Source organism: Excalfactoria chinensis, chromosome 5, assembly GCF_039878825.1.
Source record: "Excalfactoria chinensis isolate bCotChi1 chromosome 5, bCotChi1.hap2, whole genome shotgun sequence".
Taxonomy (NCBI): domain Eukaryota; kingdom Metazoa; phylum Chordata; class Aves; order Galliformes; family Phasianidae; genus Excalfactoria; species Excalfactoria chinensis.
Genome location: NC_092829.1, coordinates 30185304 through 30208109, shown reverse-complemented (window position 1 = coordinate 30208109; position 22806 = coordinate 30185304). Strand labels below are relative to the sequence as shown.

Genomic DNA, 22806 nt, shown 5'->3' with positions numbered 1-22806 from the left:
TTTCAATATTAAATAATAGGTGGAAGATCACTTTGCCACAGCCGCTAGCCCTGAACGATGGGACACTACTGAAGGAGAACTGTTTGTATAGCAGGAAGAAGCTGATTTTAACAAGCATGCAGAGAAAGGCAGTGATGCAGAGGAAGACCCAAAACAGTCTGTGTCACCAGAGGAGCCTCCAATACCCTCACCAGCTGCTGCATCCCAGTGTCTACACAGGATCCCAGAGCCACCTGGCTCTCATCTGGCAGAACTTTCACTGCAAGGAGCCGAGGAAGTGTTAATACCATAAAGCAACATGCTGCCTAACGTGTGTTATCTCTGTGCAATGCCACTCTGCCCATCACCATTTCACAGGGTCACAGACAACTCTGTAAAGAGCCATCTGCCCTTCTCCAACTCCCTGCTTCAAGGCATACCTACTGTACTGAGGGAAACTCTTCCTTGACCTCCATCCTTGTCCCTGCCTCTGGCCCAAATAACCATTGGGCTCCTTCATTTCTCATAGATGATATTTTCAAAATGATGGACTCCACCCATCCTGCTCAGAAACTGTTCCACTGCCTGCCATGACAAACCCAATAAGCTCCCCTGATTTCACCTGAGCCTTTCACAAGACCTTGCTGCACAACTGCCATAAAATTGCTAGTGGCAGCCCAGGAGCTGACCTCCCTACAGGGACACATTCCATTTCACACCCTTCAGAAAGATGGGCAGTAGGAATGTGTGGAAACAGGAGATGAGGTGTTTATCTCTCACCTTCAGTCCCCTCAGAGCTGGGCACAGAAGTCTAAATTAGTCAGCTAGTGATACACTTAAGGAGAGGCCCAAAATGCAAACACCTTCAGGGAGGGCTCAGTTTTCTCCAAAGACCACAAACAGAGCCCAGACAGCCTAGCTTATACATTGCAGTGATGGTCTCCATCTTTGGAGAAAACAGAAAAAAAAAAAGTATAAACGATAGTTAATTCCTGCATACACAACCAAACTTCACTGGGAGTCTTCTCCTCTCTAATCCACAGATGGCTTTGACTGAACTGTACTTGGAACTAGGGAAGCTCTTGGAAGAGCTGGGAAAAGCTTTGGCTTGAAAAATCTTTCTCAGTCTCCCTTCCACTTGCACATGGAGCTAATACAGTTTACTGGTTACAGCAAGTTTGGAGTGGAGATGGAAAAAGAGATATTTTGATCGAAATATTGCCCCTCTCTCTACTCTCCTCACTCCTTGTAAAGTTCCTTGAGGCTGTTGGATAGAAGTACTTTGTGTGCAGTCACTAAGAGAAAAGCCAGAAACAGCAAGTTCTCATCCAGCAGTTGGTGAAATACAGCCCAATATACAGGGATGAAAGTGCTAACAGTAGTGTAATTTCTCAGGATAATTAAAAGGGTTTTTAACCCACAGCAACCCAATCAGTCCAACGTTTATTTCAAATTCCTGTAACCCTGAAAATATAACAGAGTTGGCCAAGCTCAGGAAACACAGCTGGGAAGAGCAGATGTTGCTGATTAGGACTGAGATGCCTCAGACAGAGATGTAGGAAGAACTAATAACTGAATGCATATGCAGAGTCATGGGCAACACAAAGCTGGTGCTGAAGATGACAAACTAATTTTTAAACATGTGAGCAGAGAGAGTGCGATAGAAGAGCTCAAGCCAGCATCTAGCAGGTACCATCTCCAACTCTGAGCTCTTAAATTTGCATAACAGAGAGAAAATCTTGATTCCTGAGAATTGTTTTTGAGCTCTGGTATATTGCAAGGAACCATTTATCTGCTTTATTATCATGAAGTTGTTGAGTAAGTTGCCTCCAGAACAGACAGGTCTTCACTCCTCTTCTCTGAAAGGCTGCATGAAGCTGCATTTGTTTGCACCCAGGTAATAGGAGACACTGGGAAGCAAGGTGGGGAAAATTTCCCAACTGCAACGAAAGGCACACAGCACTTCATATACCGGGTGTCTCACCAGAACACCAAGTGTCCTTACTTTCAGGAAGGGGTCACATCACTTCAGCATGTTTTCATGAAATACGGCTGTTTAATAAGATTTCTCAGAGTGTTTCTTGTTCTGTTGGGAAATACCATGCCAATGTTTCTCATTTTTATTCTGTTGTTTTCATGCCTGACTCTCACTTTGCCTTCTATTTGTTCTCACTATAATACAAATTAAAATACCACTCCCACCGTCAGTCAGAGCCAAAACAAAAGCTAAAGGCAATAATTTACTGTGCATTCAAGTAAAAAATGCTGTTCTCCAAATAACATTATGGATGACATCCATCTGCTTTGAAATCTAGTTCTGATTATGCACAACAGCTCTTGGCTGGTCTTGTGCTAGCAGTGCCGGCTGTTGCTGTTGAATGATCAACAGGATCATGGCACCAAATAGATTTTGTTGCCGGTTCCTTTTAGCCTAAGGACGGAGCCTAACAGAATCAAAAATCAACTGCATTTGGAGCGTTGTCTATAGCATCATTCTGCTCGCAAGGCTCTAGAGTTATTTTGAGGTAATACTCCATGGATACAGTTCATAATACTTTAAAGCCTCTGCTAGAGTATTATATATGTCAGATGGACATGAGATTGTTGTTAGTGCTGAAGAAAAAACAACAAAACTCTCTTCCCCGTGGACAGGCTTAATGTACAACAGCTGTGTAGCACAGGCACAGATTCAGTACTTTTGAAAGCAGTAAGCAGCATTAGGAGCACTATGGTGCTCTTGTAAAGATCTAAACAACCTGCTATGGTGACACCAACGAACAAAGCTACCACTTGTCCTACCTTTTGTCGTAGAACTTGGCTTTTGAGTGACTCAGCCAAGAACATGACATCTAAATCCAGGAAAGCCTGAATGCCTTCCACCAAAGACCACTGATGGCAGTGATACCAAAGATGTTCAAATCCAAGTTTCATCATGCTGCCATCTCCTCCTAGGATAACACATATACTCACTTCTCTTCCAGTCAGGGTTCCAGCTCAGGAAGAATAAACTACCTCTCTGTCTTGTCTCTTCATTGCCAGAATCCTGCCTTGCTAACCCAGATGACCCCTGTAAGAGCTTTTATTTTCACATCGTACTCTAGAGGGGAACTAGCAAAAAGTCAGCTCCCAGAAGGAGCAGAGAACTGCATTAGATGCACGTGGTCCTCCTACACTTGAGGCAGAGGAGAAAGAATGGGTCACTTTGCAAAGATGACTGACTTTAACTAATTAAAACCCAATATCAGTATTAACTATTACTACTGTCGTGTTTATGGAAGGAAAATAGTATAGCAACATTCCCCAAGAATGTGACAAACTTGAGCACTGTGTGTGGATCTGGCTTTCTAAGTACAAATCTGAAATGGGATTTTTCTGACTTCCAAGCAACCCTGAAATTTCAGAGCATCTTAACCCTAATTAGATTAAAAATTCACATGCTGTTCTTCCACTTCATCCCTACCTCATCCATTCAGCCACAGCAGGATTTGGAATGGCAGCTGTGAATCAAATTGGTCTCCAATTGTTTGAAATGCTTAAACAAAATCCTTGCTTACAGTCAGTTGGCTAAATCATCTGCTAGGCCAAGTCCTTGATATAAGTGCAGTTTGTTCACATAAGGTAATGGAAAACAACAGATCACATCCTTAAGTGTGCATGCACATCTCTATAATGAGCCTGTATATAATCACCACATCAAGGCTCAATAAATCCTACACTCCAGCAGCAGAATGAACCTGCATGTGTTAATGTGGATTAATCTCTCTTCTGGCTAACAGTGCCTGTACTCCACACCCCTCCAGGGGGCTCTTGTCCTTCCATGACACAGGAGGTGGAGAAAGAGTTGATTTTGGCAGCTGCTAGAGTCCTCTCTGCTGCCAGGGAGGAAAATGCTGCAAGGCACCTAAGAGGAAGCTAAGCGACCTAATTACATAGCAAGAGGGTGTTATCGACAAGAAAAAAGGAAAAAGGAACAGGCAAGCACAGCCCACCTAGGATATCCTTGCAAAGCTGATCTATACTATATAATGAATATAATCCCATTATTTTCATGGTGATAACTCTTCAGCATCTTTCTGTATTAACCAGACCTCCAGGGGAAAGTCTACATAGGCATTCCACACACGGGCAAGACTGGATTTCAGTGCCTTCTTTCAGGAGGAACTAAAATCAGGGATAAATATAGCATTAAAAAATACTGACAAAAGAGATGGTGCTGAAGACTAGTAGCAAGCTGAGCTGTCTTTTATCTTTGCGCTACCAAGACAATAGATGTGCTGGGAAACACAGAGCTAGAATAGCCCCATATGGTGGTGAATTTGTTCTCTCAATGTAGAGGGAAGCACAAAACCAGGGATGAAGCAAGCCCTGCCCATTCACTGTCTGCCAGTGCTGTGTTGTCACATGTTGTATTTTGACCAGTCCTGATAAAAAAGGCATATCACATACCTGTGAAAGCAACATGCCCATCACAGACACAGTCTCTTACCTCATATTGCAAGGCAAAATGCACTAAGTGTCATGACAGATCAGAGATGCATTTTGCTGAGAACATTCCAAAGCCAACACTGCTGCTGCGTGTTTTTCCAGAACATACATTGTTTTATGCCAGTTGATTTCTCAAATGAATTGCACAAACTCAGTTTTAAACATCTGTTAACACATCCACATCACCCTGATGCTCTGCCTAATCCATACACTGACCTGCCTAAATGTGTATGTATCCACAGAGTGAGGTGGATGCCACAGGGCATCCACCCACACACATACCTATCAACACACTGGTGTAGTCTGCACTCTCTTTGGCCATAGGTAATGTCATACATTCATGCATATGCAGCACACCAGAGAGGGAGATGCAGAGACGGCAGGGACTTTGACACACTTTGATAGTACTGGGTTTGCACCCGCAGGATGCACTGCTGTAGGAACACCGGGATGTGACAATGAAGGGATTAACAAAGGTGCACAGTTACCTGTCTGCCATCTTTCTGATTGCAGGCTTCCAGTGTGATTTGAGAGCCAGTAGAAAAGGAAGTAATGGAAAGACACTTGTCCTGCTGTCTAATTACAGGGTCACTGAATACCCACTCCTTTGGCATAAGAAAAAGAAAAAGAAAGGTTCCATTATGATCCCAAATGAGAGAGAAGGTTTTTGTGTGTTTTGTTTGTTTGTTTGTTTGTTTTCTTTTTCTCTCCTTTTAGGTAGTACAAGAACCTGAATATTTTCTTCAACATTTACTAAAGGCTCCCTGGTAAGACTATATTTGCAGTCCTCACCTGATCAGAAGTTTATGCTCTGGCTTGACAAACCATGACTATTTCAAAACCTACAGCTGGCTTCTCTGACCTTCCAAGCTGCTTGATTAACCTTGGATCCCTTGCGACTCCATGCTCTGCAGCTTTACAGAGTCAGGCCGATATAGTATGGAGGCCACCAGTCTCCTGATTTACATGATGTGCAACTGCTTCTGCATATTTTACATAGCAAACGTTCTATAAAGGGTAACTGAGATCTATACATTATAAAATGAAGCAAAACGCACGCAAACATATCTATGGGCTATCAAATATCACCAGCACACATAAAGCTCAGACTTCATTTTTCCCTTCTCTCACTTGAAGGATGCTTGACCCAATCAAATATTCTTATTATATATTCCCCAAAGAAGAAACACAAATGCAGTACATTTTGGAGATTTTAAACAGTAATGACATGGAACAATGAGTGAATTAAATGGCACATTGAATGCTGGCTGCAAACTGGTTTCCAACAGTTAACAGATGTGAATATGTATTTTCTGGCATAAAATATCCCACTGTGACACTTGTCTTTCTCAAGCTGCTTCTCTGCTGCTTAGACTACTAAAAGAAGAGACTGACAATAAATCCTCAGCTGATATAAACCAGCACAGCTCCACTGTTAGAGAAGCTGCACCAAATTACTGCAGCTGAGGTCTTGTCTATTTAAATTCCGCTTGGGCATTACGCTGAAACACATCTGCAAACTGGCACAGTCCAACTGTCTGCAGCTACAGCTGAAGTGGTGGACTAAGGAACATTTATGACCCCAGGGAAATCTCAGAGCACACAAACCACGGCCTGAGTGGTGATCACCCCATGATTCAAACCCTGGCCATGAGTTTACTGCACAGACTAGCCAGGCCTTTGAACATTCAAGTGTTACCTGTTGCCTCTGTCTAACAAAATCCTTCCTACCCTATGCCTAGCTGCTGTGTCTGTTGAGACAGTAGTGCTCTGAGATGGCCACAGCTTCTTTTCCTGTTTACTACTAAAACCACTAATAGGGCCAAATTCTTCCTTTATTCACCTCTGTACAAATCCAAAAAGGCCAGAGATGTCTTTTCAGTCACTGGTAATACATAGAGGGGACAGAGGAAGGAGGAAAGCACCAAGCTGAAGCCTGTCTTACCTGAGTGACGGGTGGATTGTTCACTGTCCCTTTACAGTTTCCGATGCCAGCCAATGTATTCCCTGAGGTATCCTGTGCCCAAGACTCCAGGCAATTTCCTCCTTGTCTAATTATCCCTGGAATCAAGTCTTTTTCAGGAACCCTTGAAGCAGAACAACAGTCATAAGGCAGTTAACAAAGAAGTACAAGGTACTTACATACTTACAAGAACATAACTGGCCCCTATCTGAAATACAGGCCCCTCTAACCACAAAGGAGAACAGAGAAGATCTTTTCCAAGCATAAGTCCCTTCTTTTTTTTAATTTTGGCCTTCAACTGCCACAGCTCAGTTTCTCATTGTGAACCACCTCCCAACTCCTCCAGGGAATTGCAGAAGCTGAGATCTGACTCACTTCAGCTCAGGGTAGACTTTCTCCAGATACCACTGGAAGGATTTACAGTTCAGCTTGCGGCGCAGCTCCACTCGATCTGCAATACTGGAAACAGACACACACAGTGAACAGGAGTAAGTGGGACAATCAAGAGCAGCCAAGAAGCCTGAGGGGGACTGTATAGCTTTCCCACCTTGCTCATTCTCCCACCTAGTTGTTATTGGGTTCAGAGAGCTAGCAGTGACCTGAGGTGAAGAAGAATAGACAGGCAGGAGGGGAACATTGAAAAGAAAGAAACAAATGCCTTTGGAGAGCAATTCTTGTGCTTCCTTTGGTTCAGAAAGATGCCAGGGTCCAGGTTCTACAATGTTAAAATAACACATGAAGGTGCACAAGAGGTACTGTAAGACCAAGTAAGCATTTCAGCCCCTGGGTACCTCTGTAGAAGCATCCCATGAAATTTACACAACCATCAACTCCTGAAAAGGCCTAGAAAGCATTTACCCTATGTATACACAAATGGTTTATCTCTGTGGCTGCCAGAAGTAAGAGGACATGGCAGCAGCTGTACTGTCAGTTTGGACTGCAAACCTAAAAACCATGAAGATTTCTTCTTAGGCAGTTTTGAGAAAGAAGCTAAGAGGAAATTAACTCAGCACCCTGTAACTGCCTGCTGTAGCAGCCCTCCCAACGCTGACCTCCTTGGCTTTGGATGGCTGAAGGACTCTGCTTGAGCCATCCCACTGAGCAGTGACACCAGGGACTCTCTTCAAGCTATGCTACTACAACTGTGTCTTGGAAAGGACTTTCAAATGTACCCATGTTCCCTGACATACTCAGCCCACAAAGGCCATTCTCTACTCACAGCTCAGGAGAATTTATGTGGATCTTACAGATGTATCAAAACTGCATGGAAAGAAGGTCAAGTTTTGGACCTGTTGATGGTGTCAGAGACATCTGCATTCTAAATCTAGATAAATAATGCAGGTTCACAGGGCTGTTACTACAGCTGAAGAAATCACCTGCAGTTGGAAACCAATGGCTTCACTTCAGCTCTTACTTGGCCATCTCTGTCTGTAAAGCTGGTAGGAAATATGTGCAAAGAAAAAGTGCAAGTTTAGGCCCTAAGACACAGTAGTGATGTATTCAAGTTTGCTATGCAATACTTCAGTTTCTTTTATGAGTAGAAGCACTGCTTACTATTTGGCCCCAGTCTGGCTGCTGCAATCAATACAAAGACAGAAAAATCAGCTAGGTAAAGTTATTGCTGTGGCAATACCAGGATGTACGATGAAATGTCTGTATGGGCCAGAACAAACCTTGTCACCACGTAAGTAGTAGATGCATCATTATCCAGTGCATGTAGTTACACATCTGAGGCACCATCACTTTTGCCAAGTCTTTAAGCTGATAAAACAGTCACTTGTTCACAGGGGATACAACAGATATTCCTCCCAGGATGTTTTTAACATTCATTTGGAAATTGTAGGCATTTGATACAGAGAACCAGTTCTCATCCCAGGTTTTGGTGCCCGATAATTTTTGGGTAACAAACCCTAAAAGCCCATAATAGCACGCCTTATGTGGCCTGCAGACAGCTTTATCTAGGATGCTGCAAGAAACACATTTCTTTACAGAAGTGAGCTCAGAAGGTGCTGGAGACTAGTCACAACCAGATTACGTTACGTGAATTAGAAGCAAACCTGTTAGTCAGACACTAGAGCTGTAACACTCCTGGCAAGCCAACAATTCAGAGCATCTCTGTTTCTCTTTCCCACATTTAGAGACAGAGAAGATCTGATAACTATTTCTTGCTAGCAAGTGGCTTACCAGAGTCTTCCTAATGAGGTTTGAGAGCAGCTTACCTTCCATATGACTTGCCAATGGCTGATGGCCGGGCTTCATAGTAATACTGCTTGTACTCATCCATCCACACCTCCGCTGTGCGCTTAGTGTTCCTACATGGGAACAAGGGGATGCCTTGCTGAGTGCTGCTGGAGAACCTGCCCTCCTGTCAAACAAGCATTAGGTGGGAAGAACCAGGGCCTGTCTGCCAGGGGGAGGTTGGGAATAGCACCAGACATAAAGTGGGTACCACAGTCAGATTTAGACAGAATGTGTTAACTCTACAAAGGCTTGTGTGGATACTACAGTTCAGAATATAAAAGTAAATTAAAAAAAACCCTAGAACAAAACAGAGTTTACCATGATTTCTTTCACATATGCTTCCACTTCAGAAGTAACCAGTCTGTCTGTTACCACCACCCTGCTCCCTTTCTCCAGACTAGAATGTTACCATGGAATAACTCAGCTTGGAAAGCACCTCTAGTTATGACCTGATCCAGCCCTCCAAAGAAAGCAGGACTAACTTCAGGTTAGGTCACACTGCTCAAAACCTTGCCTGAATGAGTTTTGAAATTTCCAAGGACGGAGATTTCATCACCAGAGACGGGGCTGTGCACCAGTACTTCACTGGTTTCATCATTTTTCTCTTCCCCTCTGTCCTGCAGCAGAAGTTGTCCACAGGGCTCATCTCAGCATACACACAGCTCAGTAGGATCTCTGGACTCAAAAGCAACTCAGAGACATCTAAGGACTGCTGATACCCAGGCATGTGTCACTGGGAGGTATCCAGGAATGGCATGGGTCTCTCCCTGAGGCACTGCTCCCCTCCTCCCTTGCAGAGTGAGGAAACGCAAAATGCAGTAATATAAACAACAGAGAAGGGAACATTGTGCATAGACCAAGAGCAACTCATCTTCCCCTTGAGAACCGATGCTCAGCCACAAGTTGTTCTCCATCATCAAGGAGAAAGACAATAAAGAGTTCAGGCTGATTCGGAGATGCCCAACATCAAGGTGACCTGGCTGTTACCACCTACTTGATGTAAGTTAATGCATTGCCTTCAGGGAAGTCATAGGGATGGCGCTTCCTGAACACATGTCCCACTCGACTGCAGGGAACAATCTCCAAGCTGCCACCACACATCCACACTCGGAAAGAGAGCTCTGGAAGAGACCCAAGAGTCATACAGTTAAAGTCAGATCATCAGCATTTCCAAAAAGAGTAACCTCAGCAGTGTGCCTGAAATCCTTGCCCCTCTGCTCTAGATGTATTTACTACAAAGTAAAACCAGAAAGAATGATTGCCACAGTAAGAGAGGAAAAATCTCTCTGCACTTTGTTAAAACAGAGGCAACACCAGTGCTGGTGCTCTTCAATACCATTCCACTGTTTCATTCCCTGAGCATTAAAGTGAGACAGGACAGCATTTGGTAACAGATCAAGACCACCCCCACACCCACCTTGCTCTGAACCTTCTGCAACTCACCCACCCTGCAAATGGATGGAAGAAAAATAAATGAAGAATTTACTATCCAAAGCAAATCACATGAGGAAGAGAAGGAGTTTAGGAGACAAAGGAGAAAGAACAAGAAGGCATAGGAAGCAAATCCTCTCCCCCATGAAAATTGTCTGGGTAATTGGTAGAGACTTCAGATCAAGTCTCTGCCAAAAGGGCTTCGGACTACATGAACTGATTACTTCAAAAGCTTCACTCACTTGGGGTCTCCCTGCCCAAACTATGGAGCTCTGATGTTAGGAATTAAAAAAGAAACAGTGTATCCAGATCTAATGACTGTTTCAAAGCACGCGCACACACACCAACATCATCCCACCCTTCATCTTTCTCCACCGCTTTCCTCTACAACTCCTGGGAAAGGCTGTTTAAACAGGATGGTGGTTTTCTTGTCTGACTGTTTGGTGGTTGGATGGTCGTGGGATTTTTTTTGGAGGAGAGGAGGAGATGGTGTATTTAATCCAACTGCCAAGTAGTTAAACTGTAGTTTGTGTCATTCCTTACTAGTTGCAGTTTCTCCCTCCGCCTTTCCTACAGCTTTGAAGAGAGGAAAGGCTCAAAAACAAAAACAACAATAACAGAAACAAGCCATAAGTTTCTATCTGGTGGTGTGTCCAGCTGCTCTCCTCAAATGATGTTCTGATTCATTCTGCCCTATATCAAAAACAAAATTCTCAAGCTAGCATGCTTTACTTAAAGCAACATCCATTTCCCAAGAAGAATCCTGCTGTATTCATATCTCAGGCACACAGACAGACTTTGCATGACCAGGTTTGCAAATGGCAATTCTTTAACAAAGAGGAGAAAGGATGCAGATTTTTGGCACAAAATAGAAAATGGAGATCAAGCATAACATATTAAGGACTTCCATCCCTTTTTTTTTTTTTAAATGAAAAACATATGAGAATTTTTGCTATGTATTTTCCAGCACCCGACATTGCCCATATATGCTTTAAATTATTGTATTGTTGTGGTTTTTCCCCCATAATACTTGAAAAAAAATCCTTACCTACCCACATCCAGCTGGAAGAATACTTTGGCAGCTGATAATCGCTACCTGACCATTCCTATGTACCCGCTCCTCCAGCTCTGTGCCCTTTAAAACCTTCTCTTACATTGTTTCCTCACAGGAGAAAAAAAAGTTTCTAAGGAAAAGTGTATTGAAAATGGCCTTCATGGCCATTCTCACCCACCCGGATTAGTCAGAGCTACTTGCTCAGCCCACTCAACAAAAGGTGACCTTATCCAAACAATTGCTTTTCACTCAAAATTGTAACACGTAGTAAAAAGTGTTTCAGAACATAATCAACGTTTTCCCTTCATCACAAAAGCTAGATTTCAATTAAGTATGGAAAACATTTCTTTCAGAGTGGAAATTGAACTCTTTAAATACCTTCTCAGGAAAATAAACTTCTTGTTGTAAAATTGTAGGTTTCTGCTCATCTGCTAAGTGAAACAAGCTGAACGCAGAAGCCACTGATGGAATCACTGCCTCATATTATGCTGAAGAGCTGAACAAACGTTAGCTTCAGGGGAAAAATAAAGTAAAATATTTTGCCACTGCCACCATCACACTGTCATTGCAGCAATGCATCTCAGGGATAGACCCCATTACACAGAGCACTGTGCTCTTAGCCTTGCTTTTGTAAAAGAAGAGTCAAGGTGCAGGATAAGAAACAAGTGATGAGGGGCAACAAACAATGGAAACTGCACAAGAAACAACTGGCAAGCCCTGCACACTCAGCCCAATCCCACACAGCCCAGCCCAGCCATTGCCAGCCTTTATGAAAGCGGTTTGAAGGAGGAGAACAAAGCAGTTCTGCAGAGGTTTTCATCACCTCTACATACAAGAACAGTTGTGTGTGCGCAGGTGATTTATTGCCACTTACTGCAGAGAGCTCTGCTTTAGCATCAGCTATGGACATATGTGCCAAAAAACAGTGCTAGGCTCCCTGATAGGCAGCAGGAGACAATGAAAAGCCTAAATAAGTATTCTTTCACTGTCTTTGGGATTTTCAGCTTTTACACAGGTGAAGCTGGAGCTGCAGTAAGATGAGTTTAGCCATAGAGAGGTGTCCAAGGGACACAGGAAAGGTGATTCCCGAGCCTAGGTAAATGCTTCCTGTTACTTCCACCTGCAGTTCTTGGCTGCCATGACCATGCTGAGATCTAACGCATCTTAGTCCTAACCCTGTGCATCTCCTTTTAATATCACAACTATCATGGAATTGAATCAGGACCTCAGCAAAGTGAGAACATAAGCACTCGCTGTTAGATATTTTGTTCAAAAAAGTAGTACCTTGATATTGTTGCCATCAAACATCTTAGTTACGGGTTTCAGAGAGCATTTCAGAAAAAGGCAGCTGCCCTAGCTCTGCTCAGAGGAAAAAAACAACTTTCTTCTTTCTATTTCTTTCCTCCTAACTGGCCCTTCAGGTGTTGGAAAATACCACATAAATTCTTCTTTAAAGGGATTTATTTACAAATTTTCAGTATTTATGGAAGCTGTGGAAACAGAATATCTGTTTTGTCAGCATTTGCAAGAGCAAAGTCTGTTTGACCAAAGGACAGAGCTGGGCTTTTGACACTTCAGTTCCACATACACCATTTACAAACACCCCAAATGCTCAAGGCCTCTGTGAACCTCTTTTCAATGTTGTTCTTCCTTTTGTCACCAATCCGCAATGATGCAGACTACCACCAGGAGAGGGGTTTTTTTAATGACTATTCTTTTCTTGTTTGTACTGTAGACGCACTCATACAATGCTGCACATGCATACAAGACAGTGACAGCCCTAACATTAAAAAGCCTCCATTCACTTTGCAAAAAACTGACATAAAATTCTGACCCACGTGGTGATAGCCTGACCATGTCTGTAACCTTCTATCAACATGCAGATCTTGAAAGAAGAGATCTGCTAAGTGGTGAATACTGGGAAATAGTTCTGCATTAGCGTGTCGTTCCTCAGACACCCTAAGCTTACCAAAATTTTCTCCTCCCCAGATGTCCATTTGAGTATCATATTTTCCCAGGTGGTTAAACCAGGATTTGTTAATCACAAAGATGCCTCCTGCTATGACAGGGGTTCTGGAAAAGAAAGCACAAGCCCATATTAAATAAGCTCACATACTCATGTGCGTGCAGCACCACCATCTTCATTTTAGAGGGAAGACAATTTGTGTAGGCCTGACAAACCATCTCTTATTCAAAACAGGAAAACAGAAGTCTGCTGATCACGTTCCTGCTTTGCTGAGATGCCCCTCACTAGATCCTCCCCTGTCCTTTTTTAGACTACAGGAATAATGCTGTGTCTTTTGCATTTATACAAATACACACGGTGTGTAGGAATGACAGAGGTATTATTGTCTGATGGCTGCGTTCACCGACTAGGCATGGTGTGAGTGGTTTTGCTGCATGTACCGTAGGCTACTTAGTGGGTGCAAAACAGAGGCTCACAAATTATATGAAGGAATAAAATGGCACTTCCATTACAAACTGAGCTGAGCACTCTGACTTTTTATACCAGGATTTTTCATGTTCTACATCCCTCAGAACCACACACACAGCAGCAAAGCTGGCAATAACCACTGCAGTTAATACAATTCGGTTTTGTGTGGACACACATATTTAGGATAGAAGGTTAATTCTGTGCTCAAATTACTAGCTGCAATTAAGCTCCTAGCTCTGCTTTACAGTTCCTGAGGTGATTGTTTAGCTGCATCTTTCTTTAGTTCCTCACCTAGAAGACAGAAGCAATCAAAAATCTCCAAATGATTTCTGGAGGCATTCAGAGTGTTGAGAGAAACCATAAAAACAAATACAGAACAGGAAGAGGTGGCCTGTTGGGATAGCACAGCTACAAGTCAATGAAACTATATAGTTGCTATTCATATAATAATCAGGGAGCAATACTCGAAGAATTAGGGTATTGCTGCATTACAAGATTTCTTCAGAAATAACATGAAAAGTTTGCCTTTATCAAGTAAAAACAATATCTTGTCCCCAGCATGACAACCCTTTGTACTCCTTGCCATAAAAGCAAAGGCTCAGTAAAGACTTTTGGAGGACTGCACACAGTCCATCAGAGATAGCTACCTTATAGACTGAGTAGGGTCTGTTCTAGACATCTTCTGCTCTATAGGAATCTGCTCCCATTTAAAGTGAAGACTCCAGTCAAATCCTGAGAAGAAAAGAAACATGCCAGACAGGTTTTGTTCTTGGCTTTCTCCTAGCTTCAGCCCCCACCTTTACATCACAGGTGACACCTACTTTCCTTCCTCAACACCCCCTGCAGTCTAGCCAGAATGGGAAGAGTTTATTTTAACGTAGCCAAGAAGTTGCCAATTTTGTCTTGGCATCTTCATCCCTCAGCAGTACGGGTTTCTGCTCAATTCCGCTCCACATCCTCAGGAGAGTGTTGTCAGAGTGACATGTACTAATTAGGGTTGTTGCATTTTGGCCAGTCTTTTTTACACTTCCCTGTCTGCCAGAGTTATTTGGTTTTAATCACAGCACTTTGTGGGATGTAATGTATTCTGGGAACAAAGGCTTGCAGATCATTTTAACCATCTTAACATCCAAACCTACTGTTTATTTATAATTAGCCTGTGGTGGAGAGCTAAGCACGTCACAGACACTAGCACTGTACCTTGTTGAAGTTAGCCACAGAGTGAGTAGCCTTCAGTGAGTGAGCAGTGCAGCAGTGAAACATGGCTACCTACAGGGGAATGGCAGTTCACATAGGAACAGCCATAAGAGGGTTCAGCAGCTAGGAGAACAGCCCAAGATGCCAGATGGACCACAAGGAATATAAGAAGAGTGGAAAGTTTGCAGAAGTGGCTTTCACCTATTTTATTTGCTATCACCCTTCTTCCTTTACTGGAAACTGTAAAGAGTGAGATCTCCCTGGTTTATGAACTTGTGAAAGCACAGGAAGGTGTTTCACATCTGGCTGCTTGGCCTGAATGCCACAGCCAAAAAATCCTGCTGTTCACTTGCTGACAGGAGGTAAAATGGCCATAGGATATGTTGATAAGCTTTATCAGTTAGCTAAGTCCTGAAACTGCAAAACACCACGATGCTGATGCAAGCTCAAGAACAAAACCATATTTGGGCTTTATTTCAACTCTGCAAAATATCTGACTTAGCAATTTACAGGAAAAGGAGGACAGAAAACCCATCAGGAAAGAGCATCACTATTTTATTTTAAAAGCTAAAGTGGACATCAATTATTTTTTAAGCACCATCTCTCAGGCCTAACTATCACAAGCCATTCATTCTACTCACCTCCCCTCAGATCTGCTGATGCTGCCAGGTAGGCAAAGTTATCCAGGCTGATAACATCAATGATTGGACTCACCACTCGGGTATAATCCTGAAAGGGGAAGAGAAAAGGGGAAAAAAAAGCAGTCAGAATTTTCTCGAGGGTCTGGAAAAGCTGACAGAGATCATAAAAAACAAAGCTGAGCATGTAACATGCACATTTTTATTTGGCTTTTCCAATAGAGTTTTGACAGCTCAGCAGTGATTGATGTACACTATGTCCAAATGGAGAAGGTTGGGTATTAGCCAAGAGTACACCATGGATAAAGGGAATGAGGCAAGGGACCTACATACCCAGAAGAGCTGCCAAGAAACAGCTCTATTTCCTGCCCAAGACACAGGACATGAATCATTGTCCCAAAGGTTTTGTGCTTGATTTTGATATCTACTGATTTCTGCTTAGCCACCCTTGAATTAACTCATTGCAATCAGATGCAAACTGAAAAAAATATAATATCTGAATATTAAGGGATTAGAACACTTCGCTGGCTGTAAGGTTTTATTTGCAGCCTTTTTAATAAACAGAACTTGAGATGTAATAAGTTTCCACCACAGCAGTGAAGAAAGTCTTTCAAAAGCTGAAATATAAGATGAAACAGAGCTGGTAATGCTAAAACCAGCATCTTGCTATCACCTGACAGCCTCCACAGCCTTCCTACCAAACCTCCATTCTGTGCCTCATAGTAGCTTTTTCTGCTTGGCCAGCAGATCACAACCAGCAAAAGCCTGTTGTTCATGCATATTCCCCTTCACACACTGACAACTGCATAAAGAGTGCATCAGTAAGACCTGAGCCCTGCCCTTGAACTTACTCTGGAAGCATAGTGCTCCAGCCACTGCTCCAACCAGCCAGCAATAGGACTGGGATGGGGAAGACTGAAACCCAAACCAGTACTCAGATGATCACTATAGGAAATATGCAATAGGCCTTGCTGCTTTGGAACCCCCTGTTGTATGTTGACTTAAAAGCCAGAAGCAAATATTTATAGGCTTCTGAACTAGAGGACTTATTGATCAGCTCTAAAAAGTGGAAGCTTTTACGTCATCATTCCTTAAGTTTCACCTTCTTCCAGTTTAAGCCAGACATGGATACAAGTCAGCATAAAAGACTCAAAACTCTTTTTTCTGGAGCTCCTTACTCCATAGAGTCCTCTGTTCCAAAGGAGGGGAACAATCCCAGCCCCTTGCAAGTAGATCTAAGTCTTCTTGCAAGCAGGGCTAACGCTTCTCCCCTTCCCCTTCCATTTCTCTTTTAGCAGAGCCATGTTTTCCCCTCCAGCCCTACAACGCAACCAGGGCGACAGTCCAGACTCACACTACTCCTTTCTGAACTGAACCAGTACAGGTACATCCCTGCATCCACAGGCAGCTCTTCTGTACTGGGAAGCTGCCTACATGCAGGTGGTTTGTGCTGGCAGCTCAGCAGGAACATTAATAGAAGGAAAGTTTTGGCAGTGACAAGGCAGAGGGAAAGGTCCAGCAGCAAGGGAGATAGCAGCCATGGAAAAGTTGCCCAGTGTGTGCTGAGGCCACTACCCTATGTATGGGCAGAAAAGAAGCAGAACACCTGCAGGACAGCTGAGGTGCAATTTGGCAGTTCAATTATTCACCACTGCATCTCATCACTCAGCACCTACTGCTCTGCTGTACTGGCAGGAGAATGCATGAAGCCCATCAGGGATCTGCTGCCCACCTAACTCAGGCTGTACCTTCATCTGCCTGAGAAAGGGACTATTTGGGAAGGTTCTGTCCTTGCTGGCACTGCTCAAGGCACCCGAGGGCACAGGATTCATGAGTCCCAAACATGCTAGCCCTGACTAGCTCAGAGCAGGGAGATGGTGCTCACCTCTTTCACTCTCTGAAGCATGGGCTGTAGCCACTCACTGTTGACTTCACAGTGACTGTCTAAGAAGGTGAGGATGTCAGCAGTGGCCACTTCAGCTCCTCGGACCCGAGAACGAATCAGCCCTGCAATGGGGAAAGGATGGCAGAAGAAGAAAAGAAAGGTTAAAAAGGTAAACAGCTGAGCCTCTTTCAGAAGCTAAAATGCTTCACGTGGATGTTACATGAGGAGACCAGGCACTTCTTCAATACAACACCTCTGTCAGGAGCAGAGAGCAGCTTTGGCAGGGCATCCCCTGAGGGCAACATCAAATCTGAGGCCTCCCAACACACAAAGAATGACCTAATCTGCCACTTCTGTTCACGACACTGAACTTTCACCTGGTTCCTGCCTTGATGACAGTTCCATTCCCCTTTAGCCCTTCTCTCAGGTACCCTGATGCTGCCTGTACCGTGCCTGCTTGGTGTCTCTCCTTCAGAGCATCATACTGCCTCTCTCACCAGTCCCACAAGAACACACTCTATTCTCTCACTGCTTTTCTTCCTTCTTATCTATTCCTTTTCCTCTTGCCCTGTGGTTAGAGGTGCCACTCTGGCTCTCAGATATCTCCATTCTTTCTTACACACCACCCCACTACCTGGGATAACTTTCATGCCCTGAACAGTGGCTCCCATCTCTTCTTTCAGATCCCTGTTCCAGGCCCACTGTACTTCAGAAATTAACCTGAAAATAGGACTTCCATCTGCACCTATATTAATAAAGATCTTAAAATGCAGTCCTTGTTCTACCTAGGGCCTTTGGACAGTGCTCATTATTTAAACTATGAATTAAGAACCCTGAAGACTGAGAGTCGATAAGCCAGATCCTCTGTTCATATAGTCTCCACATTAGGACACTGCTGATTAGAAAGAACATCACAGAAACAACACGTATGTGGCTGCTAGGCAAACAGGGCCACGTGGGCAAATCCACCAACCTTTGTACCTTCCACACTCACCTTCTCGACGGATGTTTCGTAGACACTTCACCTTAGGGATCTTGGTAAGAAGCTGGCAGTCCTCAGCTTAAGGAAGGCAAAAAACATTTGGTACATGTACATGAATTAATTATTGGCTTCAGTAAAGAGCTTCAGTTAACTGTTCTCTTGTATCTCCATAGGCAGGGTATTTCTGCTTTCACTTAATATCAGCCCCAGTCCTCCTTTTGGAAGGGTACACAAAAGAGCACTGCTTGCCCACTGCCCACCTCAGACAGCTGAGCCTGTACCTCCTGACACTCCAGTAGGGCAGGCCTCTGTCCTGCACTTAGCACTTCACAAGAATAATGGGGTGTGTGCTGGCAACATGACACTTAGCGGATGGCTTTGATGAAATGGAGGGACCAGAGGGAGCCTGAGCTGCAAACTGCAGAAGTGACAAGTAAAAGAGAATCCTGTCACATAAAATGATTTCATCCATTTTCTTTGCCCTCAGCGGCTCATTTGGGCATCTCCCAACATTTGTTCTTAGGGCAGTTTCTGCTTGATTTTATTTAATATAAGCCACGGAGTGTTGATCTGCTTCCCTGGGGGCACCATTACACTAACGCATGGATGTCTAACTGAGGGCTTTGCTGGCAGCTTGCCAGGAGCTTGTGCCATCCCTCATTTCCTTTGCTCAGGGAACACGATGGAGAGCAACAGCTACTGGATCCAGCCATATGAAGGAGCACCACGTCACACAGGATGCCACGGGATAGGCTGCCTGTAAACAGCACTCTCTCTACTGCCATCCACGGAAGCAACGCTGTCTAGCACATGCTATTTTCCTTGGTCCAACATAATGTCCCATTTTTCCATTTATTCCATGTTCCCCTTTATGTCTCACGTCCTCTCTTATCCACTGCCATCCTTCCCCAGAGAACACAAAGGTCATCAGCCAAAGTGTATTTCCTGGTATGGGCCTTCAGGAGCATTTCCACCCTCAAGGATACACGCATGCAATCTAAAATACTACTCTTGTGTGGGCACTTTGGCAGCTGCTGCACTATCCAAGTGAAGTGGCAGGTGCTCTCAATTAAAGTCTACCAGGATTTTGCTGGACATCTGTTACAAGGGAAAGCACCACTCAGCTTGGCTAAGCCACAATTTCAAGTACATACAAGAATCCATATCAAGTCATTCTGCAGGAGTGGAACTCACCACTCTGAGTGTAACTACTTGACAGCATTGAAGGACTGTCTGTATCTTTGCAGAAACTGAGGCAGATGTTAAAACTAACTGTCAGTCCTCAAAACAGGTACTAAAGTGGTGAACTAAAGTTCAGATGCCTCAGCTGTAGAACCACAGATATCTGCTTGCCAGCAAGAAAAATAAGAATTACAATATGATGGAGCTTTGTGAAAATTCTTCTGTCCAGGAGCCTAAACAGCAGTTTGTGGCTCAGCCTTGTGCAGTACTGGCATCAGAGATCCACTTGTGTTAATCCGGAACACTTTGGACACTGACACTGTATTGGAATTTTCAGGTGCTGAATGTGAGACACTTAGGACTCTATGTTAGAGGTGCTCAGAAACACCCAGCTCCAATTGTTGGACTCTGAGGCCCTCACAGGTTTTAATACCTAATTTCACCATCCTCCTCTGTCATGGCCTCTACCATGCATATATTTAAACTGCGCACAGAAATACTAGCTCCCTTTTCCTTCTCCCTTGCAAAGAGACATGATGGAATCTCTGTTAAAGAAGGGAATAAACAAAGCAACCAAAAAGAGGCAGAGCAGGAGGAGAAAAAACAAACACAAGGGAAATAGGCCCATACTTACGATCTGAGCTGAAGTCATCTACCAAGATAATTTCCTGGATGAGGTTGGGAGGGGTGCGGTTCAGAACGCTGCAGGGATCCAGAAAAGAAAAAGACAGACTTTGTGAGTTGCTATAATAATGACAACGGTAGTACTGACAGAAATCTGCTGTGCCATGCTTTATAGCAGGAATACCTAACTCAGTAATGTGGAATAGGTAACCCAGCTGTTTGTACAAGTGTCCAGCAGAAACTGAACTGCAAGCAGAAACATCCCAGAAAGCTATGGCATCTCAAGCAAACCTGAGAAGGACTCCACAGCAAGAAAGTTGGTTGTAGGGTCTGCCAGGAAGCAGCTAGCTAGCAAAGGACGCTGAAGCATGCTCTCTGCCTCCTGAGAGACAAAGAGGAGAGCATGAACAGCCATGCAGCAGCCAGGAGGCTGTTCCTGTCCACCAGACTCTGGACAAAGCTCATCACTGCTAGGAAGCAGAAAGAGAGCTGCCACTTTTCCCAGCAAGGAGTGCTCTCAGTCATTTCTCACTGACTCTCTTCTTTAGGAAAAAGGCAATTTTCTTTGGCAATATTCTGGACTTGTTTTGGTTTGGGTTTTTTTGTTTGTTTGTTTTGGTTTTTTTTGTTTGTTTGTTTTCCCTGTTTTGATCATTGTTTGTCTTTCTTTCAAGCCATGACACTTGCTGGGGACACAAACCTTTCCCTGAGCTGGGAATGACTGTGGCCTGCAGTACCCGCAGAGCTGCAACTGGCTTGTGCCTACAAGATGCAGGATTTCACATACAAGGAAGGAGGTTAAGAGCTTACACTTTCCACAGAGGTCAATATAGTCTGGTACTCTAGAGTTATAGCAGCTTCATTCTGACCTTTTCATTCCTCTCATTTGTTTCAAAACACTTGAACTGATTTTCCATAAACCTCTTCAAGTTCCTCCTCTGGCTTTACTAGAAGTACACAGCATATTCCCTCTTCAAGTTTCATTCCACAAGTGCACGGGCAAGTCCTTATTGCCTTCAGTAAGACGGCTCATACACTGAACATTGCTCACACTTGAGCACACCAGTGAAGAGGACAGTTCTGCAAACTTCAGCCTTAAAAACCAGATGTAAACTCTGTCCTCCTGGTTCTAGCATTTTAGCAGCACTTGCTCTTCCAATTTCAAGCAATTTTGGAGAGCGTCGCTTAAATATTTTGGGTTATCTCATTTTGTTCAATTGGTTTTGGTTTTTGCTTATTTTGCTTGCTTTTTGTTTTGTTTTCCTTTATACAAGAAACACAAGAGTAATCCCATACTCCCAGGAATAGCCTACTAAGGTTACGGAGAGAGAAATTACTATATAGTAATTAGCTTCACCAATAGGTTTGCACACAAGCTTCCTCAGTTTTCTGCTGTCCCACAGAGCAAAATCATGTCTGCTCCACTGCTCAGTATCACATCCTATTCCATTTCAGATTTATGCTGCTTCATACGCCTCAAGAGTATTTGTATTTTGAGCTGACACATCCCTAGATAACCAAGCTTGCGTTTTTCAAAGTTGAATCTCATTTGCTGCCCTTGGCTCATACTCCTCTGGATACTTCAGCACTGCATAGTGGTGTGGAAGCTAGGTCTATGTTCCTTCTCGCATTTGTGATTGCTCCTTCCCCCAGAATAGCCATTATTTGCATATTTTACAGACAAAGTTGCCTTGCACTGAAATTCTTGTTCACGCAGACGTAACACAAAATATTAACAACCCTGACTGGCCACATCCTGCAGCACAACTGCTGTAAAATGATATTCCACACATTCTCACTACCCTATTAGCAATACTCGCATTTTCTCCACAAGTTACTGGACTTCCAACTCAACAGAACTGGGAAAAAAAGCAATACATTTTGTTCTCTCTTCCTCAGCTGTTCACTCAGTCTCCCAGCAGAGAGGAAATATTCTTGAGAAGTTCACTACTTATTGCTTGATGTCTAGTTCTGCTCTCAGCTCTGCAATAATTTGCTGTGGATCCTTGGAAAATGTATTTAATCTTCTTCTTACCTTGTCTTACCTGTCTTTTTTGCAAGGAACACAGCAATCCTAGTATTTCACTTCAGTGAGGCCCACAGACTGGCACAACAATTGATTACTCTTAGGCACAGAACGTATTACTAGGCTTCCAAAATCCCAGTGCTAATCCCTCTTTTACAGCAGAAAAAGAGACTATTCCTCTCATCTCAAGGATACGTTATCCTCCTTCTTTTCTCACAACTTTCTTCTTTCAGTGTCAGTGACCTCACTTTGTCCCATGACACCATTTCAGTACTGCCAATAGCTTCCCTTCTCTGCTGATTTGTCCATCTCCCATCAGTTCACAGATGTCACCTCCTTTTTTTTTTTTCTCTTCTCCAAAAATATCTCCTCTGTTTATGGTTATCAAACCTTCTCTGCTTTAAAGTGAAAGCTACTAGTCAATGTTTGGCTGTGTGCCCCAGTAAATACTATAGAACCCAAGAATTTATCCTTTGGGACCACTCACCAAACAAGGATAAGTCAGGAACATTTCCAAGATTTGATGTAAACAAGGAGTAAATCAGGAGCACTGAGTGTAAACCTCTGGCAATGAAGACTCCAACCATAGCTGGAGCTCTGGTAGGACCTAAATGACCTTCAAGGTGCCATCCAACCCAAGCCATCGAGAAGACCATCCAGCTGACCCTTTTATTTTTTTTATCTT

The 22806-nt window shown here is 43.5% G+C and overlaps 1 protein-coding gene across 2 annotated transcripts in view; it reads right to left on the bottom strand.

The window, feature by feature from the left end:
• Window positions 1-22806, bottom strand: part of GALNT16 (polypeptide N-acetylgalactosaminyltransferase 16) — a 59112-nt gene that overhangs the window by 4796 nt on the left and 31510 nt on the right. For both annotated transcript variants that reach the window (XM_072338208.1, XM_072338209.1), the window contains exons 4-14: window positions 20106-20173; window positions 18302-18367; window positions 17308-17429; window positions 15426-15513; window positions 14235-14319; window positions 13123-13226; window positions 9663-9789; window positions 8647-8739; window positions 6803-6886; window positions 6410-6551; window positions 4953-5069 (exon numbers count right to left, since the gene is read on the bottom strand). In XM_072338208.1, coding sequence (XP_072194309.1) covers window positions 4953-5069; window positions 6410-6551; window positions 6803-6886; window positions 8647-8739; window positions 9663-9789; window positions 13123-13226; window positions 14235-14319; window positions 15426-15513; window positions 17308-17429; window positions 18302-18367; window positions 20106-20173 — 1096 coding nt within the window. The remainder of the gene's footprint in view (window positions 1-4952; window positions 5070-6409; window positions 6552-6802; window positions 6887-8646; window positions 8740-9662; window positions 9790-13122; window positions 13227-14234; window positions 14320-15425; window positions 15514-17307; window positions 17430-18301; window positions 18368-20105; window positions 20174-22806) is intronic.